General features: G+C 46.2%; 1 protein-coding gene across 1 annotated transcript in view; it reads right to left on the bottom strand.

Moving 5' to 3' along the window:
- Nucleotides 1–2,254: 2,254 nt before the first annotated feature.
- CLSTN2 (calsyntenin 2) overlaps nucleotides 2,255–26,758 on the bottom strand; it is a 449,021-nt gene continuing 424,517 nt past the window's right edge. The window contains exons 10-17 of the mRNA XM_068969228.1: nucleotides 25,818–25,984; nucleotides 16,436–16,584; nucleotides 11,681–11,898; nucleotides 7,090–7,260; nucleotides 6,454–6,599; nucleotides 6,202–6,325; nucleotides 4,729–4,913; nucleotides 2,255–2,455 (exon numbers count right to left, since the gene is read on the bottom strand). Coding sequence (XP_068825329.1) covers nucleotides 2,255–2,455; nucleotides 4,729–4,913; nucleotides 6,202–6,325; nucleotides 6,454–6,599; nucleotides 7,090–7,260; nucleotides 11,681–11,898; nucleotides 16,436–16,584; nucleotides 25,818–25,984 — 1,361 coding nt within the window. The remainder of the gene's footprint in view (nucleotides 2,456–4,728; nucleotides 4,914–6,201; nucleotides 6,326–6,453; nucleotides 6,600–7,089; nucleotides 7,261–11,680; nucleotides 11,899–16,435; nucleotides 16,585–25,817; nucleotides 25,985–26,758) is intronic.

The raw sequence follows: 26,758 nt of genomic DNA on the forward strand, positions 1-26,758 counted from the left end.
CAAGATTTTCTTCTAGTAGATGCATAGACCCAGCCTGATAGAAAAGGGCTATTGGGGAAATTCACAGAGGCATCTATTTCCATTCCTCGAATAGAAAACCCCAAACTTCTGCCGGTGCTTCTTCTAAGAAGGGAAAAATGAGAGCATGGGTTGAGTTTGCGAATGAGTCCCTCTTCTTCCTGCGACTTCTCCCTCTCCCGCTGCACTCGTCTCTTACATGATTTCTATGCCTATTTCTCCTCTGCAGCTCTCAAGTCCTCTAAGGGTAGGAGGGGCTTATTGTCTGCTTTCTTCCTTTCCCACAGCTGCTGGTAGAGTGCTTAGCACACAGCAGATTCCCAGCAATGCCTCTTAGTTCATGAACACAAATAAGCAGAATCAGAGTGGCAGGCCCTAGGCAAGGAGTGGATGGTGGAGAGTCCCATCTAGTTGATGCGTCAGAAAAGCTCTGAGCAAGACGCTGAATCTCTGAAGCTCAGTTTACAAACATGAAAATGGATCTAATAATAGATGTCCCCACTACCTCATGGGATTATTGGAGGCTCGAAGGAGAGAAGAGATGCAAAAATCACTCTAGGTGATGGAAAAAGCTGCCTAAGGTGGTTCCCTCAAATCAGAAGGTTTCCTTGAATCAGAAAGACCCATCATGGATCCTCACTGGGTGGAGGTTAGACTAAAGGACATTGATGGTGGTCCCCCTTCATAAGTTCTCTCTGAGTTGGTAACACAGCAAGTACAGTGAATAGATTCTGAACTTTCTTTTGAACCTGAATGCCCTGTGCCTGTGGACCAGCTCTATTGCTGCGCCAAGCCAATATGAGGTGGTTGGGGGATGGGTGTGGGGAGAGTTTGGCGATAGATCATACACACTAAGGACAAAAAAGCCCAAGACATTTGAAACAGAGACATTCGCAGAGCCTCGTGGAACTCCTATAACAGCTCTAGTTCTTGCCTGCTATCTTCTTGGCCACAAAAGAGCACAGACCAGTTACTATAGCAACAACTCTCCTCCAAAAGTGTCCACGTTAAGATGGAGATGGAAAAGATTTTCTTATTTAAAATAAGCAGAAAGAAAGAAACCTAGTTTCTTAAAGCACTGCTCCTTTTCTGAGAAGAAAAAAGAAGCTGTTATTATGGCAAACATGCTTCCAATTCCTAGCAGTTTAATCTCCAAACTCTTGTTTTAGACTCAGCGCAATCCATGCTTGTTCCAATACATCTAAGAGGAATGTATCTTCTCAAGAGGCAGAACTGTGAACTAGGGGATGAGGGACCCTAAGACTAGATGGTGAGAGCCTTGTCCACTTTGGGGCCACCTTCTGGCCTGGGAGGGCCCAGCCACCCTCGTCACCCAGCTCTGTGTCCACCATGCAGCCCAGTTGTACCATCTCCTCAGCTCTTCCTTCTGCTCCCCAGCTGTAGGCTTGTCTCAGTTGCTGCTGGGGGCAGTAGCAGTGTGGAATGCTTTCTGGCCTCCATGGTGTCCTGTGGTGGGAGCTGCCAGTAGGGCAGCCCTGCAGGTCTCAGTGGCTGCCAGCAAGGCAGGTTCTCAGAGCGCTTTGGCGGGAACCAGGCCCTGCTGTGGCCAAGGACCTATTCTTGGTTTTGGACTTTTCATATAAGCTTCTACAGCCTCAAGAAGAGGCTCTCCAAAATGAGATCGGACGTGTGTGTGGGGTGAGGGGAGCCCAGGCCAACCTGTCCTGCAAACTTAATTCCACCTGGGTGAGGATGATCCTTTGACATGCAGAGGACTTAGACCTCCCGTGTGTGGAGTCTGACTCCCCTGCCTGTGGGAAGCAGCCTAGAGAATCAGGTGAGGAGAACCTGCCAGACTGTTTGGAGAGAACATGGAGTCCGTTCTCACACAGTGGGCTGGAACCTAAGAGCCCTGGGGAAGCGCAGCCCCAGTTGGGGAGCAACATAAAGGCTGACCTTCTCCCCTACTGGGAAGAGCAAACAGAGACAGAACCCACAGATCTGGTTAACAGAATGCTGGGTGAGCTGAGGGCCAGAGAAGTGGGAGCCACAGGAAAAAGTTCACCCTGAAATCCCCACTGAGGTTGACGCTGGGCTTCTGGAAATTGCCCCAGGACTGGGACACGAGCAGTGCCCAGGGCATAAAACGTGGGTTCCAGAATGCCAGGGAAGGCCTGCCGGGACCATCATGGAAATCAGAGGCATGTGATAGGCTGGGGCGTACATCGGGGCGGGGCTTACAAAACGGACAGGTGGGTGGGCGTGGCCCCGGGCACTAGTAGGGGAGGGTGGAGTCGTCCCACTCCAGCTGGGCTTGCCTGGCTCCACTCTGCCCGTGTCTGCCCCTGCCCGCCCCTTCCTCCTCCTCCTCTTCGCTGCCCTCGGACTCGCTGCTGCTGGAGCTGTCTTCCTCCGCTTCTTCCTCCTCCTCGTCTTCCTCGGTCTCCTCTTCCCCACGCCCTGGGGCTCCGTGTTTCTGGATGTTGGGAGAGAGAAGGGAAATGCTCATCATGGATCAGACAGAAGCCGTGTTGGCGCTTATGTCTCTCTCTCCATTAAGGAGATAATTAGGGCCCCTTGGAACTTCTTCCCTTAATGCTAAACCCTTGGGCCAGGAGATGGACTTTGGAAGGGAAGTCCTCTGGAGAAAGACCAGTCGGAGGACTAAGGAAAAGGGAAGAAATGGTGAATTCCAAGACCCAGACTTAAGTGAATTGTTGTGTTTTAGGTACTGCACATTTAAGTTGATCCCATCCATCATCCAGTGAACCTTTTGGGCTAAGGTTTTGTCGTTGTTGTTTTGTTTTGTTTTAAATTTTTGGTGAGACATCTCTGGTGGCTCAGATGGTAAAGAATCTGCCTACAGTATGGGAGACCTGGGTTTGATCCCTGGGTCAGGAAGATCCCCTGGAGAAGGGAACCCACTCCAATATTCTTGCCTGGAGAATTCCACAGACAGAGGAGCCTGGTAGGCTACAGTCCATGGGGTCGCAATGAGTTAGACACGACTGAGTTTCTAACACTAACACCCATTTTTGGCAGAACCCCACAGCATGTGGGACCTTGGTTCCTTGACCAGGGATCAAATCTGCACCCCTGTGCATTGGAAGGTGGAGTCTTAGCCACTGGACCAAGGAAGTCCTGGGTTAAGGTTTGTTTTTTGGCATTTCTGGAACCTATTTACATGGAACTTTCCAAGTCTTTAGTGACTTGCTTCTCAGTGAGAGAATGACATTTAAGTTTGTATCCCTTTTCCAGGTGGGAAAATAATGTCTCTGGGAGCAGAAAGTCTTCTAAGCCAATACTCAGGTGTGCTGCCCCTCAAAAATACTCCTTCCAGAAGGACAAAGTTCACAGTCCTCATTTTGCCTGCCTGCCCTTCATCACCTGACTTGTGTCCTAAACTCCATCCCACTCTTTTCCAGTCTTATCCCCTCCCCTGAGCTTTCCGGGAATTCCAGTAAAATCTGATATCTGGATTTATCCTTTGAGTTGATGAACTAGCCATAAAAGACACGTACCCATGCCTGTCTTCATCCTTTTTCTGTAGTGTTTTCTTTTCTACCTTTACCTGCCCCTAAATCCTACCCCTTCTTCAAGGTCTCTCTTAGGCTCCAAGAAGTCTTCCCTGGACACTCCAGTCACAAAGGCTTGCCCTACTCCTGCTTCACTGACTGCAAGGTTAGCTCTTGGCAAGCTCACTCTGGTCAGGTAATCAGCTTCAGGCACAATGATCTTGCATCCCACACCAGAGGCTCAGTTCTATGAGGGTGGAAATGCCAGGGTCCCACACGGATGCACTCAGCACTACACCTCAGCACTTGATGGAAGCTGCATCAGCCCACTGGCTCTGAAACTGAAGCCTGAGGCCAGGTGAGGGGGAAACTGGGGACAGGCTAGGACACTTCATTCCTCAGTGGCGCCTTGATGGCCAGTGGCCACCTTGTTTTCCTGCTCCAGCCTCTCCGTCCACCCAGCACCCCTTGGCAGACCAGAGGGCACAATGGAAGTGGCTTTTTTTGGTGTTCATATGCCCAGACCAGGAGCACTGGACACTCATGTGTAGATTTGGGGAGCTGATGGCCAACTGGGACAATAAGAACTTTAGAATCAGGCAGTGGTGAGTTCGAATACTGGTGCTGACATTCCCAGTTATGGGAACCTGAACACTTTACTTTGCCTCCCTGAGTTGGTCCCACATTGGTAAATGAGGATTGGGACTCCTACGTCAGAGGTTGCTGGGAAGATTAAATGAGGTGATGTGTGTACTGAGGACCCAGGGCAGTTCTGACATGATGGGTGCTCAATAAATGGCAGGTATTAGCATTGTGTTTTTGTATTTACCTACTCTGAGCCTCTAAGTGAGCTTTGCAGGCAGATGGAGCATAGCCACCTAATTTATACTGGTAGCCAATAAAAAATTCAATCCTGAGTCCCTGAGTATGAGTCAGCTCTGAGTTAAAGATTATGGGAGAGGCCAGGGACAGACACCACTTTGCTGCTTGGCTTAAGAAATGTCTGGTTCTTAAGAAATGTTTGTTGGCTGAGAGCAGTTCACAGGTTTTTGAGCAGTGCATGCAGTGGGTGGGAAAGTGTGGACCGTTCAAGTTGAGAGGGCTAGAGGAGCCCAGAGAAGGGAAGGATGAGTGGGATTAGGCTAGCTGGACAGGGCTTCTGGCACAGAATGAATGGAACCCAGTGGAGGAGAGACATCCCACTTCAAGCTCCCAGTCCCTGCCTGAGGATCACCTCCATGGGGTTGACCGTGATAGTGAGTGCAGAATCGTCCCAGTCCATCTCTGCTTCCTTGGCAGCCTCGGTCTCTTGGATGAAGTGCTGGTGGGCGATCCGGACCCGGTACACACCCATGGCGACGACAAACACTAGCATGCACACGGAGATGATGATGACCACTGTGGCAATGCTTGGGACCACTGGAACGAGGAAGGAATTCGCATGACATAGTGAGCAAAGGACTAGCTTACTCTCGGGATGCAATGTGATTGAAACATTCATGTGTAGCTTAAAATCTGTCTACATGTACCTCAGCTGGAGGACTCTGGGTCAGCACCTCAGTCTCTCTGGGCTTCACTTTTGTCATCTATCGATAATGTAATAGACTTAATCATATGTTTATTGCCTGCATCTATGTCTCTATTTCTGCTTTGTAAATAAGATCATCTATACCATTTTTTCCAGATTCCACATATATGCTTTAATATATCATATTTGTTTTTATCTTTCTGACTTACTTTACTCTGTATGACATCTCTAGGTCCATCCACATCTCTACAAATGACTCAATTTTGCTCCTCTTTATGGCTGAGTAATACTCCATTGCATGTATGTATTGCACGTCTTTATCCATTCCTCTGTTGATAGACATGTAGGTTGTTTCCATGTCCTGATTATTGTAAACAATGCTGTAATTTGATACTATGTATAAAGTAGATAACTGATGAGAACCAACTGTATAACACAGGGAACTCTGCTCAGTGCTCCATGGTGATCCAAATGGGAAGGAAATCCAAAAAGAGGGGATATATGTCTGTGTATAGGTGATTCATTTTTCTGTAGAGTAGAAACTAACCCAAGATTGTAAAGCAACTATATAATCCTATATACATATATTTATATAAGATTATATATATATATATATATATTTAATCATTCCTATCCCATGGGTAGTTGTGAGAAGTAAATGAAATCATCTATGTGAATTTTCACAAAGGCACACAGTAGGTGCTTAATAAATGCACACTCTCTTTTATCTCTTGCTTTTTCCATCAAAGTATAGGGCAGATGCCCTGAGAGCCAGGAACTGTCGAGTTCAGTCAGGACAGAGAGAAGTGCCCACCAGACAGGAAGACAATATGGTAAGTGCTGGAACAGAAGGAAGGGGGTAGGAGCCTTTTCAATATGGTGCACACGTGTGTGTGAGCATATGTGAGGTGTCAGGGAAAGTTCCACGCAGCACATAGCTTTGAGTTGGGCTTAAAAAGATGCTAACTTTTACCCCAGCCCTGTGTGCGAACATCTTTTATCATACACTGCCTGTAACTCGTGTACTTGACCAGCTCCGTCCCCAGGCTGAGCAGCTCAGAGCCAGGCTCATATCTTCTCCATAGCCAGGTGCCCCCTTCAGTTCTGGCTGCTGCACCCTAGGTGTTGAGTCGCAATGACCACCTGGCACCCTGAGGTCCCTCCCCCCAGGTGACCCACCTGAACTGTGCTGGATGCTAGTCTGGGGCTCCGGGTGGTGGACGGACTGGAGGAATGGTGGCTGCGCGATAAGGTGGTTGACGTGCTCACTGTCCGGGACTCTGACCTCATGGAGGACGCTGACCTGGCAAGAGCAGGGAGACGGTGCTCTGACCCGGAGTGGCCGGTGGACCAGTGGTGGCAGTTTCCTGAATAAATGAGGGAGTGAATGGGTGAGCCGGGGCTTCCCTCATCACTGCAGGACTCACTCACCTCCAGGTTGAACTCATTGCTGGTGTAGCGCCCGTTGAGTTCTGAGCACTTGATCCTGAAGCGCCGGGACTCCAGGGCAGCTGGACGCCAGTTGCGGTAACGGATGTGACGCAGCACCTGCTCGTAGCGGCTCATGGAGCCCGCACCTGTGCCGAGAGACCACACCAGTCACAAGAAGGCGGAAGAGGAGATGCTGTGGAGACAGACTGCGCCTACAGGGTCTGCAGGTCTCCCTGAATTCAGCCAGGGTTAAGAGCCTGGGGTGTTTAGGGGCAGACAGTGTGCGAAAGCGAAGGTCCCAGGAACCAATTAAGCTGAAGCACAGATTTTCCATGCAGACTGGCTCTCACTGGAATGTTTGACCTCAATCTGCCAAATGCTGCTGTAATACTTGCTGAGATCAAATATGGTAAGAGCCGGCTTCCGCCTAGTTTCTACAGAAGACTTCCCCAGGAATGGAATGGAAGCCAGGACCAGAGGAGGTTGGAGCAGCTTGTCCACAGAGGGGCTAGAAGTCCACGCTCTGAGCTCGTGTTCCCTCCTGACCCTCTCCTCAGGCGATGGAGCTCCCATTGCACTCACAAGTCCCTGGAGGTGAGAGGGGGCCACCGGGTCCAGGGTTGAGCACCGCCTTACCGTAGATGGAGTAACCCGCTGTGGAGTTGGTGGCGTCAAGGTGTCGCTGGTGGAGCTCACTGTGGTTGAGCTCCAAGCACTCCTGTCTGGGGTCCAGGTCCCCTCCCAGCACTAAAATGTCACAAAAATCTAAGTTGTGAAGCATTTCTTCTAAAACTGCAGATTTGGGGGCTGTGGGAAGAGACAATGAAAAATACAGGCATGAGGACAGCACAGATATTGGCTCCCACACACCCCCTCCTCCTCCATGTCTGTACCGCAGGTTCAGGCTGGGTCAGGAGGAGAGGCTGTAAGTCCCGCCAGGTCACCATCTCTGCTCGGATGGATGTCCAGGCAGCCCCTGAGGCTGGGCAGCATGAATTTGTGTGAAGAGCGTGAATACTGCAGTCAGAAGATGTGAATCTGAGTACTAGTACTGCTCCCGAGAACCTGCCTAGTTTACCCATTGATTTCCTCATCCACAAAGAGGGCGAGGGCATTGAGAGGATGGAAATCAGCTCTGTATGATTTCAGTACCTTTAAACTATGAAAATTTGCACCTTGTTTAATATGTTCTATGTCTCCGGGTTTATAGTCTATGGGAACTTGAATAGAATTTGTATCCCGCTGTTGTGTGAAAGTTGAATAAATCTTAATTATGTTGAGTTGGTTGGTAGTGCTTTTCAGGTCTACTATATCACTTCTACTTTTCTATTCATTCTATTAATTTTTGAGAGTTTGATATTGAAACTCCAACTAAAAACCTTATCTACTTAAAAAGTAATATATAGTGGAGCTGCAGTCACAAAGAGTTGGATACAACTGAGTGAGTGAACAACAAATCGTGGAACTATATGTACCTTTGTTCTGTATTTTCCAAGTCTCCTGTAAATGTACTGTCATACTTTTATAATTTGAAAAAGAAAAAAGGAAAGAAAAAAAAAAGAAAAGAAAATGGTGTCTGGCACAGAGTAGATGCTCAAGAAGAACTGGTCTCCTTTGGGACCAGAGGTGAGTGCCCCCTCCATGAGGCTCTCGCAGCTTTCCCCACGTGGTTATGGTGCATGTCTCTGCTGTTCCCAATAGACTGTGAGCTTCTCTGAAGCACTTTGCATGACTGACTCCTCAGTATCTGACCCAGAGGCTGACAGACAGCTATAGTATGACACATTGCTCAAGTGGGGGTGCACTGTTGATATAATTAAGTAAGTAAATTGGTTAGTTTAGTTGGCAAGTCAGCCTAGCTGTCCTTGACTGATATTATGACACCCAAGTTTCCCGGAGCATATCTGAGTACTTGAATGCTAGACAGGTTGGTAGTCCTAAATTAAACTCCTACTTTAAAATAAAAGTGATTGGTGTTTGTGGAATCTTTGCTCTATGCTAGGCACAGTGCAGAGGAAATCCTGACAGGCATTAGAGGAGGTACCATCATTATCCCCATTTCCCTGAGCGGGGAATGGACAGTCCATGAACTGGGCCTGATTGCCTGGGGTTACACAAACAGCTGGGGAGGACCTGGGATGGCAACCATGACCTTCTTATTTTTTAAAGGTTTTTTTGATGTGGACCATTTTTAAAGTCTTTATTGAAGTTGTTACAATATTGCTTCTGTTTTATGTGGTTTTTTTTTTTTTTTGGCTAAGAGGTATGTGGGCTTTTAGCCCCCTGACCAGAGAACAAACCTGCACCCCCTGCATTGGAAGGCAAAGTCTTAACCACTGGACCACCAGTGCATGCGTGCTAAGTTGCTTCAGTCATTTCTGACTCTTTGTGACCCTATGGACCATAGCCCTGCAGGCTCCTCTGTCCGTGAGATTCTCCAGGCAAGAATACTGGAGTGGGTTGCCATGCCCTTCTCCAGGGGAGCTTCCTGACCCAGGGAAACCACGTCTTTTATGTCCCCTGCATTGGCTGGTTCTTTACCACCTGGGAAGCCCCACTGGACCACCAGGGAAGTCCTCAACCATGACTTTTTGATTTCATACTTTGTGAAAGTCTCACTCAGCCTCTGGGCTGTTGCTCTTCAAATGTTTTTGATGTTGCAGGCATTTATTAAAAATTTTGTGAACTGAGATCATTTAAATAAGTATATTTACTCATTAAGCAGACTGTTTTATTTTGTGCATGATAAAACATTTATGAAAACAGAAATTTTAAAAGGATTCACAAAAGATGAGAGAGCTATTTTGAAATAAATATTTTATTTTGTTTAATTTTTAAGGAATACCCAAAATATTTTTTATTCTCACTGGATATATGTTGTTAATAAATAATTCCATATGCTTAATTTTAAAATGCTTGCCAATGTCAATGGCTTTGTATATTGTTGGCAAAATCTAAAAGCACATTAATAAACACTTAACAAGGTCTGTTATTAATAATGGCGCATGTATATCTCTCTTTCAAATGGCATATCATTTCTGGGTTTCTCTGGAGCCATATTCTTCTGAGGTCAGGTTGGGTCATCCTTGCTCCTAGGACCCCACGTGGTTGACTGATTGCTCCCCCTAGGCAGAGGTGTGTTGACCCCACAATCTTCTTGTTCTCTCGTGCTTGCATAATGGGCTAAATGTTCCATTGGCAGTTTCCCTGATTCCCTCTGCCCTAAAGGGACTGTTCTGGGCTGAGGAACTTACTGGAAAATCAGCCATGGTTGGTCCTGGAGGAGCTCCTTGTCTGGTTATTAGTAAATAGATAATCACCAACCATGGGCTTGTCAGTGTGTGTGAGAGGGAGCCTTAGTGGTTGGCGGTCAGGCTGGGTCAACCAGTGGTTGGGGGCTGCCCTCTGGAGGAGACATTGAAAGTAGACTGTTTTTTTCAGTAATAATAGGGAATAGGACAGAGAAGGACCTTCCAGGCCGAGGGCAGACCATGAGCAGATATGTAAACTAACACAGAGGTGTGCGGGGAAAGAGGGGTGTGTGTGTCGTTGGTACTGAAACAGCACAGTAAGTGAATCCATGGGGGCAGAAGAAGGATGCTGGAGAGGGTCACTGGTGGAAGTGCCATTAGCCTGTTTGTTTACTGCACCCACAATAATGATTATTCTTACAACCATAAAAGTAAAATTTTAAAAGTACTAATAATAGCCCTCAGGCACTTGCCTACATGGTTTGCACACCACTTCTCATAAACAGAAGGTGACACGTAGACCCATATAATTGCTTGTCGCTGGATTACCTGTATGCTGATGTCAGGCCTCGAGAATTCAGATACTCTTAGCTATGGCCTGCAGCCCATGCAATCAGAGTCTCTTCTTTTTCTGTCTGATTTTAGTCACAAATGAGGACCACAGGGAATATCACATGACCCAATGCACCTTGGAGTGTAACTGGAAAATGGTTCTGCCTGGACAGTTGGCCCAATACCATCTATTTTTGTGAGCTTAGAAGGACAGCCTTGCCAGGCATCCCATTCCTAGGGACCAGCATGGATTAAGGCAATGGGTAATTAGGATTATCATAGAACCAGTCCTTCAGGGACTCAGGCCCACTGGCACTAGCACATCATTAGCAGCTGCTTTTGGAGGCAGAGATGGAGAGTTGAAAATATTCATTTGGAGGAGGAGGCAAAGATGGTTCTCAAACATATTCTTCCTGTAGCTCTGGCCCCAGAGGTCTCCCGCCTTCTTTCTTTATCTTTCCATCTTTCTTCCCCTACAAGCTGAATACACTATAGATTTCAGATCAATGTAGTGTCTCTTCCTAGCAGGTAATTCAAATTACTTTTACTGAACAGCCCTCCCACCAATAAAACCACTGGAAAGAATAATTGCAAAGTTCCCTGAGAGTTGAAAGTGATATTACTGAAGGACATGTTTGCTGCTGCTAAGTCGCTTCAGTCGTGTCTGACTCTGTGTGACCCCAGAGGTGGCAGCCCATCAGGCTCCCCCGTCCCTGGGATTCTCCAGGCAAGAATACTGGAGTGGGTTGCCAGCGTATATATTAAGATGCAGCTCTGTTGTTTCCTTCATGCTTCTTTAGCTTTTCTTCTGATCGCCAGAATGATACATGCCTACTATAGAACATTTTGCAGTTGGAGAAAAGTGAACAGTAGAAAGAAATGAGCTCTCATTCTGCTTTCCAGAGACTGTTAGCACTAGGTGTGTTTCCTTCTGGGTGTTTTTCTGTGTATTTATTTTTCTCGACATAGTTGTGATCAGTATGTGTGTAGATACTCTGTAATTCACTTCTTGCTTTTCTTTTTTTTTAACTTACAGTTTGGCATAAGTGCCGCCCCTCCAGCATCATACCTCTTGTATGTGGTTGCAGTTCAGTCACTAAGGTGTGTTGACTCTTTGCGACCCCACGGACTGCAGCACACCAGTCCATGTCTGTCTTTTACCATCTCCCTGAGTTTGCTCAAACTCATGTCCATTGACCCAGTGATGCCACAGCATCACCTCTTAGGTGGGGGTACCACAATTTGCTAAGGCATTCACTCCCCCTTGTTATGTATCTGCATTATCTCCAGGATTTTTTGTTTTGTTATAAATTGCCCCACTATGGTGAACAACACTGTTGTCCTGAAGTGTGATTTAACAAGAAACATACTTTATGTGAGAATTTAAGGTCTACCACCCCTCGACCCAGTGTATGCACCTGTACCTGTGGTCTTCAAGTCACTGGGAGCCTCAGCTTTGGTGAAGGTGCTCACAATCTTGATGTCAGGGAAGAGGATCACCCCTCTGGCACTTTCAAACTGGGTGGCGGGTCTCCAGAAGCGGTCTGTGCCGTGGAGGGTGATCTGGGGCTCGACCGCCTGCAGCACCATCACGTAGGCATCCATGTCGGGGATGCTGATACACACATCTTCTCCAAAGCACCTGGGGAAACAGCAGTCATTGCTGAAACCATCCATCATCCAATATGGACAAGGATACCTGCAGCCACCTCTAGTCCTCAGTGAGGCATCCTGACTGCTTGAGAGCCTCTGACGATGTCAGCAGACATTCGAATTTAAAGTTACATTCTTGGCTCAAGTGGTAAAGAATCCCCCTGCAGTGCAAGAGATAGAGGAGACAGGGTTCAATCCCTGGGTCAGAAAGATCTCCTGCAGTAGGAAATGGCAACCCACTCCAGTATTCTTGCCTGGGACATCCCATGGACAGTGGAGTCTGGTGGGCTACAGTCCACAGGGTCACAAAGAGTCAGACATGACTGAGCATGAACACATAGTCAAAACTCCTAGCAATCTAGGGACATAAAAAAAGATTGACTTCTAGGAGAAATGGGAATTTTCTAAACCCAGCAACAAGTAACCATTAAACCTTTAATTATCCTTGAACAAAGTAATCAACAGCAACATTAATTAGACAGCAACTGCTCGCTCTGTGCATAAGGATTTAGTAAACAAGTTGTCATCTCGCTGGTTGGTTACAGCCATCTTACTAGGTGAGACCCCAGGGCTAGTCTCCCCTGTCTGCTGGAGCAGTGTATGCGTTCTCTCTCTATGAGGGTATCACACACGTGCATGCCTGTTCAGATGTACCAGCAGACTGCTATTGTAACCACACTCCTTTGTCCTGATGCACTGCCACAAAAATGTCTGGGAGCCAGGGTAGTGTGACAACAAGAGCAAAGCCTGGGGAGTGAGGCAGGCAAGTGTCCACACCCGACTCTGCCACTCCTGGGCTCGGAGCATCTGGGCAGGGAGCACGACTTCTGTGAACCTCAGTCTCTTTATCTATACAATGGGACAATGATTACCTTATAGTAGTAAGGCTTGAGTGCAGGTGACATGTAGATAGGAAGCTACCCAAGAGCCTGCATCGTGGTTGGAGCTCAGTAAATGCTGATAGACTAACACTCCCGTCAGACCTCATCAGGCATGTGTGTCACTGGCATACTTTGCTGCTCCTCGCGACCAAGACCCAGGCTACATGGAGAACCCTAGGGTCTAGATGGATGCTCTGGGAGTGATGGTGGACTCCGGCTGGTGGCAGCCATCAGCTTACATCCTTTGGCAAGGTTCCTGGGGGCAGGGTAGGCTGAGCCACTCCATCTTCTCCAGGGTGGGCTAGGTGTGGGCATGGTGGTGGGCTCTTGCTCCCACTTTTTTTGGCCTTTGTGGCCCCAGCAGCCCCTCCCCTTGCAGTTTATGGAAGCCTGGTCCTAGAGCTGGAGACCAGCAGTCTGGTCTCTCTTCACTACAGTGTAGGGCTGACCTGGAGGTCAGCTACCTGTTCCCTATCGTAGCCTCCAGGGATTATCTTTAGTGTGGAGGTGGGAACACTTTCTCCATCACTAGAACTGTTGGATGTATTTGCCATCTGTGAGCTCTGTTTTGGCATCTATCCCAGGCCCAACAACATGGTAGGCAGCAGACCCATCTTTCCCACCCTTCTTGCTGTCTGTCTTTGTGGGTCCTCCTAATAGCTCCAGGTGCCAGGTGATTCCCTTTGTGCTTCTCAGGAGTTTTTCTGGGATCCCTTTCCTAGCGGCCCTCCCAGGCAGATGTTTGGCTGAGAAACAATTTGATAGACCAGTAAAGGTGTTATCTAAATGTCACAGTGATAGTCTCATCTCCTTAATTTAACTCTGATCCCTGGGGACAAGAACTATGCCTTCTCTTTCTCTTGCATACTTATTGTATTTAGCAACTCTATCAAGGCTAGGTTGGTTAACTTAATTCAATTAATAAACATTTGTGAAGCATGATACTATACATAGAAAAATCCTAAAGATGCTACCAAAATCTATGAGAACTAATAAATGAATTCAGCAAATTGCAGGATACAAAATTAATATGCAGAAATCTGTTACATTTCTATACACTAACAATGATCTATCAGAAAAAGAAAAAGAAAACCATTTACAATTGCATCAGAAAGAATAAAATACCTAGGGATAAATCTAATTAAGAAGGTAGAATGTCTGTAATCAGAAACTACAAGACGCTGATGAAAGAAATTAAAGATGTTACAAATGAATGGAAAGTTATGTATGGCATGTTCATGGATTCGAAGAATTAATATTATTAAAGTGACCATCCAAGTCAATCTACAGAGTCAATGCAATCTCTATCACAATGCCAAGGGTATTTTTTTTTAACCAAACTAGAACAAAAAATTCTAAAATTTGTATAAAACCTTTCTCAAAGAGCCAAAACAGTCTTGACAAAGAGGAACAAAGCTGAAGGTCACTGAAGTCACTCTCTGACTTCAGACCATGCTGCCAATCTAGAGTGATCCGAACAGGCGTGGTTCTGGCACAGAGAAAGACACGTAGTCCAATGCAACAGAACAGAGAGCTCAGAACTGAGCTCACGAGAGATGGCCAACTAATAAATGACAAAGGAGGCAAAAATGTAAAATGAGGAAAAGACAGCTTCTTCAACAAATGATGGAAAAACTGGACATGCAAAAGAAACAAACTGGACTACTTTCTCCCATCATATACAAAAATAAGCACAAAATGCCTAAGACCCGAAACCGTAAAACTCCTCGAAGAAAACACAGAAAGTATGCTCTTTGACATCAGTCTCAGCAATATTATTTTGGATCTGTCTCATCAGGCAATGGAAACAAAAGCAAAAATAAACACATGGGACTATATGCAACTAAAAAGCTTTTTGCACAGTGAAGGAAACTCTCAACAATATAAAAAGGCAGCCTAATGAATGGGGAAGATATTTGCAAATGACGTATATAGTAAAGGGGACTTCCCAGGTAGTACAGTGGTAAAGAATCTGCCTCCCAATTCAGGAGACACAGGAGATGTGGGTTTGATCCCCGGGTTGGGAAGATCCTCTGGAATAGAAAATGGCAACTCACTCCAGTATTCTTGCCTGAAAAATTCCATGGACGCAGGAGCCTGGTGGGTTGTAGTCCATGGGGTCACAAAGAGTCAGACACGACTGAGCACATACACTATATAGTAAGGGGTTAACATCCCAAATATGCAAGAAACTCTTACAACTCTACAGCAAAAAACAGATAACCCAACTGAAAGATGGGCAGAGGACCCGAACAGGCATTTTTGCAAAGATTTACAGATGGCCAACAGACACATGAAAAGATGTTCAATATCAGTAACCATCAGGGAAATGTGAATCAAAACCACTAGGTACCACCTCACCCCTATCAGAATGGCTAATATAAAAAATAAAATAAATAATAAGTGTTGGTGAGGATGTAGAGAAAAAGAAGCCTCTATGCACCACTGGTGGAAATGCAAATTGGTGCTGCCACTATGGTAAGCAGTATGGAGGGTCCTCATAAAAACTAAACATAGACTTGCTGTATAATTCAGCAATTTCATTTCTGAGTATTTTCCTGAACAGTGCTAATTTGATAAGATATATACACACTAATGCTCACTGCAGCATTATTTACATACATTAACTACGATATGGAAGCAGTCTAACACTCCAAGGATAGATGGATAAAGAAGGTGTGGATTTATATATTTATGGTAAATACATATTTGTGTGTATATATATATATATATGTAGTATATATATTTAAAATATAATCAGACATATTTATGGTATATATTTATATAGTATATATCTAAAGTGAAGTGAAGTTACTCAGTCATGTCCGACTCTTTGCAACCCCATGGACTGTAGCCTACCAGGCTCCTCAGTCCATGGGATTTTCCAGGCAACAGTACTGGAGTGGGTTGCCATTTCCTTCTCCAGGGGATCTTCCCGACCCAGGGATTGAACCCAGGTCTCCCCACATTGTAGACAGACGCTTTACCGTCTGAGCCAATATCTAATACATATAGTAATACTATAGCACTAATAAGTTATATGTATATACAATGGAATATTACTAAGTCATAAGAAAGAATAAAACCTTACAGTTTGCAACAATATGAATAGAGGATGTTATGTTAAGTGACATAAGTCAGACAGAGAAAGACTGTAGGATTTCACTTATATGTGGAATCTAAAAAACAAAACAAAACCAGATACAGAGAACAAACAGGCGGTGGCCAGGAGGGTGGGGGTTGGGGTTGGCGTGAAATAGGTGAAGGAAGTTAAGAGGTACGCACCTCCAGTGATAAAATATCCGCAGGGACGTGACATACAGCATAAGGAATATGCTCAATAGCATTGTAATAACTTTGTATAGTGACATATGGTTACCAGATTTATCATGGTTATCATTTCATAATGTATGCAAATGTCAGATCACTGTGCAGTACACCTGAAACTAACATAATATTTTACATCAATTATATTTCACTTAAAAAAAAACAAGAGGAGAACACAAATCCATTGGGGTGGCCTCAAAGGGACAGCAGAGAAGCTGCCAGCAGCTGAAGAGAAGTGAATCCTATTTTGCAAGAGAATATCACAGGGACTATCCTTGATGCCTTGGCTGGGCCCCAGGCTGCCTAGCGTCCACTCACTGGACTTTGGAAGAGACTTTCAGGCGCCGCACACCCGCAGTTGGGAACTGCCTGGAGTTGATGTAGGAGACCTTCTGGAGGGCACGGTTGATATTCCCGATGTCATCACCTTCCATCACCAGGACGGACTGTGAGGGGTTGAAATGATACTGGAAGACAAGGGTATCACAGGAGAGAATGGTCAGGCATGTTCACAGTTCCACAGAGACCCTCCATCTCCATACAAAGGCCACTGAGGCATCTCCAGAGCTTGTGGAAATGCAGCAGCTGTGTGCACAGTGACTGTTTTAATCCCTCAAACAATCTCTACTCTCCCATGGTGGACTTTGGGAATCTCCTCTGTAAGATTGCCTGAGATTATAAACTCCTGGGAATGCCACCCTGAGCCACAGGATGAATCCTTTTTAGTCATCATGCTCCTGGGGTCCAGCCTTTGGTGGGCTCATGCTCGAGGCTACTATGAGGTCCTTCTCAGAAACTTTCAGCTCCTGGACTGCCCACTCTTTCAGCTGACAGCCTGGAAACCAGGGGCTTCAGCTCCTTTTGCTGTCTTGACTTTGATCTTGAACTGCTCCTCCATTCACCCTGCACTCTACTTCCTCACCCCATGTCCCATCTTTTCAGCTTCCAATCGTAAAGTTCATTTTTAAGTTAATGGCCTTCTCTCTCTCTTAGATCTGATCCTTGATGTTGCCTTCTTGGTGCTAAACTTTGGTTTCCCAGGACTTTAAATCACTTGATATTTACATACCTGTCACCTGCCTATCCATTCCATTTGGGGTCCCTGGTATCTCACATTCAGTAAAGGTCAAGGGGCTATGATGCTACCCACTGAGTCACTTGGGTTCTCAAACCAGATAAACTCAATCCAAACTTCTGTCTCTTCCATGGTATTATTCCATCTTCCACCAGTTACTTTATTTTTGAATGAAGTGTGGAGAACCACTTTTGTACTAATCTGAGTTACTGATCTTGACACACTTCTGAGTAATAACTATTAGGAACTGCTATCAATAATATGTCAGGGACTTAACTGTGGATTCAGGTTTTGTATCCAGTACTCGTGTCAGAGAGAGACATGGATATATTTTAATGTAGCTACTTGCCAACAATTATTTATATTTTTGAATAGATATATCCACATGGTTCAAATATATATATGAATATATGTGTGTATATATATATGTGTGTGTGTGTATATATATATGTGTGTATATATATATGTGTATATATATATATATATGTGTGTGTGTGTGTATATATATATATATATATATATGGGGCTTCCCTGGTGGTTCAGTGGTAAAGAACCTGCCTGTCAATGCAGGAGACATGGATCTGATCCCTGGGTTAGGAAGATCCCCTGAAGAAGGAAATGGCAACCTGCTCCAATATTCTTCCTGGAAAATCCCATGGACAGAAAAGACTGGCAGACTATGGTCCATGGGATCGCAAAGAGTCAGACACGACTGAGCAACTAGACAACAACAACTGTGTGTGTGTGTATGTGTGTGTGTATGCTAAGTGAAATTGTCCATCTTATTTCTATCTCCTGTGAAACTAATTTCCCCAACCCCATCCCACAGGTGATAACTGTTCCATTAATTTCTTAGTACAAATTGCATTATTATTCATAATTAGTTATTTCTCCTCCTAGGAGAAGGAAATGGCAACCCACTCCAGTGTCCTTGCCTGGAGAATCCCAGGGTGGGGGAGCCTGGTGGGCTGACGTCTATGAGGTTGCACAGAGTTGGACACGACTGAAGCGACTTAGCAGCAGCAGCAGCAGCAGTGAGAGGCTTATACAAGCCTGTCAACAGGTTTAATCACGTAACTTATGGTGCCCTTCTACCGGATATACGTTTTTGTCCTGTTGCACTCAATAGTGGTCATGTGACTTTCTTGGCTAACAGAGAGTGGGCCAATGTATTATTTGGTTCACAACCTGGGTAGAAGATTTAATTAGCCAGTTAATTCATGGTGCCATGTCCCTTTTCCTCTGCCATGAAAACTGAAAAGCTCCCCAGTTGTCTAACAGCCTGGGTCTCACAGTGAGGGGGGTATGGATAAGAGTTGCAGCTAATCTTTAGTGGACATGAAGTGTGCACAATTTAAAAAATTTCTATATATTGAAATTTTAAAGTCATTTGTTACTGCAGCATAACATAGCCTATCCTGACAGTTATATTTAAGCATTTAATGAATGTGTAATCAGTGAGTATAGATTCCCATTTTTCTTCTTTTTTCCACCAAAGATAGCTTGTTACATGCTATACTGTACTTTGCCTTTTCACTTAGCTTGTGTCTTGGAGGTCTTTTCTTTCTTTTTTTTTAAGTTGTATAATATTATTTAATATTAAATAAATTATCTAACCAGTCTTCTAATATGAACATTTGGGTTGTTTCCAATCTTCTACTAATAATGCCATAATGAATAATCTTTTATATATAATGCTTTTTAAGTGTGTAAATATATCTGGAGAATAAATCCCTGAGTGAAATTGCTAGGTTAAAGGGTATATGCAGTTTAAATTTTAACAATGTTGCCAAATTTCCCTTTGCTAGGGATTATATCACTATACCCTCCCTCTCACCGTGTATGAGAATGCTCTTTTCTCAAAACCTCAACAAAAGAGCATGCTGTCAAACTTTAGGATTTTTGCCAATCTGATAGGTGATAAATACTATCTTACTGTAGTTTTATTTTGCATTGCTCTTTCCATGAGGTAGATTCAGTATATTCTGAAGGGTTTAAGGGAAACATTTATTTTAGCTTTTCCTTGATATGACCTGGAAGTCTTCACAAGAGCTTCTCATTCTCTGTCTGGACCCCACTAGCATGTGGATGTCTCATGAGCACTGTGGAGCCACTGCACATGGCAACCCACTCCAGTATTCTTGCCTGGAAAATTCCACGGTCAGGGGAGCCTGGTGGGCTACAGACCATGGGGTTGCAAAGTCGGACACAACTGAGGACACACAACGCCCATGGTGGCCCCAGCCAACAGACGGGCAATCCTTTCTCTTTCAAGTATCATGCTAGTGTTTCATTGATACGTTCTCCTTAAAGCCTCCCTGGCTTCCCTCACTTATGTCCCCGCTGGGTTCCTACAGCGCCTATGAAATGGTTTGTTGTTGTTTCGTCACTAAGTCGTGTCTGACTCTTTCGGTACCCCGTGAACTGTAGCCCACCTGGACTGTAGCCCAGGCTCCTCTGTCCATGGGATTTCCCAGGCAAGAATGCACTGGAGTGCATTGCCATTTCCTTCTCCAGGGGAGCTTCCTGACCCAAGGATTGAACCAGCGACTCCTGCATTGTCAGGAGGATTCTTTACTACTGAGCCACTTGGGAAGCTCATATGAAACGGTAGTATAGTTATAGTGCAGTGACCGTGAGCTCACTGAGGATGGGAGCTGTGACTCTTATCCTGAATCTTAGAATCTCATCCTGAGTGCCCAGAAGTCCCTGTTAGATGAATGAGTGAATGGTCTTCCAACTCATATTTTACTCAGTATCATTTCTTTTTACTCCCCAAAAGGACTTTTTTCCCAGTCACTTGTCTTTTCAGTCAAGCCTTGGTGCAAACCATCATCAGTGCTTCCCAAACTGTGTTCTCCTTTCCTTCCTGGAGGCTGTACTTCTTAGCTGCCTCAAGCCACCTGCAGGTGGGTCATGTGACTGTGTCTGCCCAATGGCATGTGAGAGGAAGTGATGCAGGCACTCTGGGCTGAGGTAGGGAAGAGCCCTGCTGGATGCCCTAGCTGTTTTCTTTCTTAACTCTGGTGTTCTAGGTAGAAAGCCTACCTCATTTCCCTGACTTAGTGTGGGAGAAAAATAAACTTTCAAGCACTAAGTGATAGAGTTTTGAAGTCATTTGCTATTGCAACTGTTTGATCCATGGGAAGAATCCAGCCCTTCCTTCCCAGGCATGAGTCATGTCCCCAAGGCTATGTGGTACTTTTGAAAGGTCATGGGCTGTGTAGATTTTGTACCCCAGGTCCAGAACGAGCTACAGAATACAGCTTGGGACTATTCACTTCTCCTTTCTGGACTTCATTTCTCCATTGAAAATAATGGGGATATTAATATCTACCTGTCTGGAGCTTAAGTAAGATAATGTATATAAAGTATCTAGCACTTAAAAAAGGGTACTCATTCTATAATAACTCTTATCATAACTCTTAACACTGTAACTGAGGCTTTGCCTATGCTGGTACCGTTTCCCTCACTGTTTATTATTCCCTGTGATCCAGTTTTCTCCCATCCTCAAAGCCCTGAGCAGAGTCTCTCTGAGCTGTGACATGTGGTCCCAAGCACTGTTCCCTGTGTTGGATTTGGGAGCCTCTGGACATATGCACAGCCTCTGGGTGATGCTACAGTAGGCCCCCGGCTGGCTTCTCTCTTGCTGGGGCTGACTCACTAGCTTAGAGTGCTCAGCTGTGGAGATGCCGCACACTGGCGAATCATCAGTAGTTCTCAGTGTTTTACAAATCACCCACTTCTGGTCTGAGCAGATTCAAGCTCATTCTTCTAAATATACCACCTAAGTTTCTATGTTTTCCCCTGCCCTCATCTCTACAATCCGTGCTATAGAAGTTTTCTGGTGCTTTTGCTGTCTGTCTCCTCCCCCAGCAGATTGCAAGCACCTCCAGGACAGGGTTGGCTGACTTTTTCAGCATCACAAGGTCCAGTACATGATAAGCATGAGACAAGATGATGTCCCCTGCAGAAAAGGCTGATTTCTGAGCCTTGAATGAGGGCTGCATAGGAGAATCAAGCAGTGCTTCCAGAGGAATTAATTGGCAGCAACCCATGGCATCAGCATCAGCAGAAGGCATTCCCACTGCAGCCTCCTTGAGAGAGGATGGGTTAGGGAATGTGTCGGATCTCTAGTACACAATTCTGGCTTCCAGAGCATCCCAGAGGCTGCCACAGGGCATAAGGTGGGCGCTGGCCTAGCCACCAACACATTTTCTTGCAAGATCAATAAAATCCTCCGCTAGAGTAGGTTTTGTTTGTATGCTGTGTTGTCTTTGTGGCATGACTAAAGGTCAGGCTCTGGTACTACAGGACACAGAATGGTACTGGCATTGCCACAGGGGCAGGAGATGGGTTCTTGGGAATCAGCACTCACTCAGCCTGGAAAGCAGCTCTGTAGCCAGTGGTTCTTGTTTTTGAACCAAGGAGTCATTACACAGATGGCCTTTGCAGAATGGTCAGCTGTCCTGGAGGGTCAGGCTGGGAGATCAGTGAAATCCCTGCCCAAAGCCCTGGCCTGTTCTTGGGGAACAGACTGGCCACGGCACTCTGGGCATGTTACCCTTCCCTTGGGCACCTGCCAGCTTTTCTGTGCTGGGCCAGAGGAAGATTCACCACAATAGAGGCTGCTGCTGCTGCTGCTAAGTCGCTTCAGTCGTGTCCGACTCTGTGCGACCCCAAAGATGGTAGCCCACCAGGCTCCCCTGTCCCTGGGATTCTCCAGGCAAGAACACTGGAGTGGGTTGCCATTTTCTTCTCCAATGTATGAAAGTCAAAGGTGAAAGCGAAGTCGCTCAGTCGTGTCCTACTCCTAGCGACCCCATGGACTGCAGCCCACCAGGCTCCTCCATCCATGGGATTTTTCCAGGCAAGAGTACTGGAGTGGGGTACCATTGTCTTCTCCGACAATAGAGGCTATTCTGTTGCAAATATGACCCAGACTTACTTTTCAAAAGAAGCTGGGGCAGCAGCAATGCCAACTGCAAGGTCAGTCCAGCAGGAGAGGGGAACTGATTCGTTCAAAGCCTATTTATCAGGTTTTCTAGGGGAGATTTGTATCTATACCTCATCTATATGGATATCTTTGCTATATCTGATATATAAATATATGTAAGAATATATAAAATATATGTATTTTTCAATTCTTACATTGCTACACAATGATATTAAGTCCATTTTATACATGAGGGAATTGGGGTTTAAAGGATTAAAGTACCTTGCCCAAGGTCACCCCGCTCAGAAATAGCCATAATGTGCTTTGAGCCTAGAAGTGTCTTGTCCCAAAGTTCTTCTTCTTTCCCACCCTTCCACACTAGAGATGACAAATTGGCAGGGATGAGGCTATGAAAATCAAAAGCAGATTTTCCTCAGCAATGTGCCGATTCCACTGTGTCTTGTATGGATACATAACAGCACCCCTCTTGGCCATTTACTCACTCCAGACAAGCTGGTGAAATATCCAGAAACGCACATTTTCCAGAGGAAAACAAGTGAGAAGAGGAACCTGCCTGGGTCCATGTGAGCGACCAAGATGCTTCCTTAGTTCGTGGGGGGCTCTGGCTTTTCTGGCCTAGTCAGAGAGGAAGCAGGAGGCTGGGAGGCAGTAGAGAAAACGTGTGCAGTGCGCTCAGTTGCTTCAGTCATGCTGAAACTCTTTGCGACCCCGTGGGCCATAGCCCACCAGGCTCCTGTGTCCATGGGATTCTCCAGGCAGGAATACTGGAGTGGGTTGTCACGCCCCTCTCCAGGGGATCTTCCCGACCCAGGGCTTGGACCTGAGTCTCCTGCTGTCTCCTGCATTGCAGACAGATTCTTTATCCCTGAGCCAGCAGGGAAGCTCAGAGGAAACACCAGTCATTATTCAAAAACAAAATGAGGGATAAAAGAGGGAATACAGGTAGGAAGCAATTTTAATCATTTTCAAGAATGTCTTCTAATCTGAGCTGTGTGGAGGAAAGAGCCTAGACTTATTTTGGACAAGTCCCTGAGCCCCAATCTCCTTATATCTGAAATGGGGTCATAATACTTAATTTGTTGTGAGAAGTAGGGATAATGAACCTAAAATAGCCCCCAGTGAGTGCACCGTAAGTCGTGTGTGTTATCATTAACTTTTCATACGTGATCTAGTTCTTGCCTGGTGCGTCCCGAGGATGGAATAGGATCATTTGCAGTGGCGGGTTCTGAGCAGGTGGTATCCGAAAATGTTGGATTAGCCTCCTCCGCCCCCCACAGCTATGGGTACCACTGAATTTAGCACTTCCTCTTTCACAGGCTATGATCACTAGGTCAGAATTGCTATGGTTCTTAATTCATATTTCTGAGAATGTGTGGTTTTTAAGTGCAGCACCTTTGGTTGATTTGTTCTGCAGTGCTTGAGTCCTGACACTGTAGCCCCAGGGGATGGTCCAGAGCAGAAAAGATCCACCCAGAGGCAGGGAGCAAATCCAGAGTCAGAGAGGGGACAGATTCAGAAATCTGGAGGACAGATTTCTGCATCACTGGCTTGACCAAACACTGAGAGAACACACACAGGGGATCAAGGATCAAACCCCAGGCTCTGCCTGTGAGAATACCCGTCTGAAATGTGCCATGAGGGCCTTGCCTGGGCCAGCTGCCAGGAAACTGACCAGTGGAAAGCTGGCCTGTGCAATTCATGTGGTCTTGTGAGTTTCCTTCAATGACAGGTGATTAGCTGTGTATCCAGAGCACCCAAGTGTGTGTTTTCATGCATGTTAAACAGTGTTCTGGAAAGCCATTCTTTACACTGTCCATGTACTCCTCCCATCATCTCTCGCTGACCCAGGTCCCAGGGTGAGCATTCTGAACCCCACCCCTGTCCAGACCATGTTCCCTTGCATGGATGGAGCCCTTCAATGACTGTTGCCAAAAAAAGAAATACCAGACATTAACAAGGCCCCATGATGTGGCCTCTGCCTACCTCTCTGGTCTCTTTCTAGCTTTCCTCCTGCAATTTTGGTACTTGTAACACTGACCTTCCTTCTAGAGTGACCTCCCTGCCCTCTCCCTCACCACTCCCTCCCTTTTTTTCTGGCTGGTTCTTACTCATCCTTAACAATGTGCTCAGACAGAATTTGCCTGAGGAGTCGAATTCCTCCAAGGAGTCCTCCCTCACTGCCCATGCCCCAGTTCTGAAGCTCTGGGTCAGAGCTGCCTGGGTTCACATTCTGGCTCCGCTCTTTACTCACTCCGAGATCCTTGGAAACTTTCTCTTCCAGGCCTCCATTCCTCATGTGCAAAATGGGAATATTCATGGTATAATTCTTTTTATCATAGCGTTACCCGGGGCTTAAGGGAGTTAAATCCATATAGCTTTTAGAACAGTGCCTGGCACCTGGGAGACCCTCAGTAAATGTTGGTGCTTGTAAATTACAGGTATCCGCTTGCACCACTGAGTTTCCCAAAGACAGTAAGCTTGGACCATTCACTTCTGTGTCCCCCTACTCTGCCCAGAACTGAATTCTGTGGTTGTCCGTGGAATGTTTGCTGAAGTGACTGCTACGGAAGGAGAAGCATGATGTACCCAGACCACTGGTTCCTTCCAGGCCAGCCTGAGTCACAGCCCCACAAGCAGCTGGCCACTAAGAAGGTAAGCAAGAGGCTCCTCTGTTGGAGGGGTGACTCCTTGGGCTCTGGCTGGGAACAGGAAGGCAGGGCAGCTCCACGGACAGGGCTGAGTGTGGACAGATGGGAAGCAGCGGGAAACCTCCGCTCTGATCACTGCCTCCTTGGGAAAACTTCTCAGGGGTCTCCTGTGTTCCCAGAGGCAGAGGGAGGGCCACCTGACTCCCAGAGAGGAGGCCAAGGGACTGCCTGTTCCCACTGGGATCCGCTATGATGGAGCGCAGGCCGTGATGATGTTTACCCCCTCTTTGCTCAGGACCCTGAGGCCTGAGGCTGGCACGTGCTCCCTGGTCCCTGCCCATTGGGGCTGAGGGGCTTGATGAGGACAGTCAGCCATATCCTGCCCCCTCAGGGGGAGCTTTCCTCAAAATGTAGCTGGGATTCCCTGGGATCACTTTAGTTATATCGTGCATGGATGACAAAAATCGTAAATCTGCTAGTATTCTGTCTGATGAGAGACATTGCCTGGAGCCCAATCTGGGCTTCAACTTAATAATGGAGGACCCAGTGACCTCAGCATCTGCTTTCTAATCCCGCCCCACACCAGGATGAGCTTCTGTGCTAATTCGTATTGTCCATGGTCCAAACTTTTAATTCTACATTTTTTTTTTTTTTTGTATTTCTGAAAGGTATGCTTGCATGATCCCTCAGTTCCTTTGGGCAAATAAACAACAAAGCAACCCACCACCAGGGTAAACAGTGAAATATGACAGTTCCCTTCAGGTAGACATTGAACGTGTGCCTGCTTTTGTGCATTGAACTGATTGTCCTCAGGCTTCATCAAGGAATTTCAGGAGATAGCACAAAGTCTGTTGTGTAGTCACGGTCATGATTCTCCCCACTGTGGCCACACCTTCGCCGTGGCACCGTCTCTGTGTCACATGACAAGGAACAACTCAGCTTCCAGGAGTGCACTGGTGCTGGGTGCCTCCCCCTCACAAAGCACCATCTGACTGGGGGCTAGGCTGGCTCCTTTCTTACCTTTATTCCTTGGCCCAGGCTTTCCAGGGAATTGATATCCAGCCCTTCCTTGCAGGCCTGCAGGCAGGAAATCACCTTCTGACTGTCCATTTTGCCAGGGCGAATGGTGAGACTGGCCAGGCTGCCGTGGAAGAATTGAGCAAAGCGTGGCTTGGTGACTTCTCCTCCTAAAAGATAAAGAAGCACCATTATCTGCCCTGTGGAGACTGGGAAGGCAACATTGCTTCATGGTACCATCCGGCCATGGAGCCAAGGACACAGTGGTTGTGTCCCTTAAACCTGAGTTTTTCCTTCCAAGTGGAGAGTGCAGAGTTGTGAACACAGAATGTCAAGAGGATGTTATTGGCTGCCAAGACCTTGGCACTCCCCAGCTGCACCTATTTAGGATTCTGGAACTCTTGAATTTAAAACATTTACTTTCAGAGGCACAGAATATTTTAAAACAGTAGTCCCCAAGCTTTCTGGCACCAGGGACCAGTTTCGTGGAAGACAATTTTTCCATGGACTAGAAGAGGGGGGTGGTTTCAGGATGATTCAAGCACATTAAGTTTATTGTGCACTTAATCTCTATTGTTATTGCATCAGCTCCACCTTGGATCATCAGGCATTAGATTCTTGGAGGCTGGGGACTCCTGTTTTAGAAAACAGAAAGTGCCTACAGAGTAAAAGCAGGGGAGGAATCTACCAGTGATGAAAGACGTGCTGTGTGCCAGGCTGTCTGCTGGGGACTTCATTGGGGTGAGCCTGCAAAGAGGAGTCATTGTTTCCAAATGACAGATAAGGAGCCCTGGGACTCAGAAAGGTGGAGGGACTTGCCCCAGGACATACAGCTAAACGCTGGAGCTGGCACTCTGGTTCTGGTCTGTGTGACTGCAGAGCTGGCATCTGCTACCCTGTGTTCATTTCACTGAGAGGCTGGCATGCGATTGACAGGTCCTAGA

This window comes from Capricornis sumatraensis, chromosome 1, assembly GCF_032405125.1.
Source record: "Capricornis sumatraensis isolate serow.1 chromosome 1, serow.2, whole genome shotgun sequence".
NCBI lineage: Eukaryota > Metazoa > Chordata > Mammalia > Artiodactyla > Bovidae > Capricornis > Capricornis sumatraensis.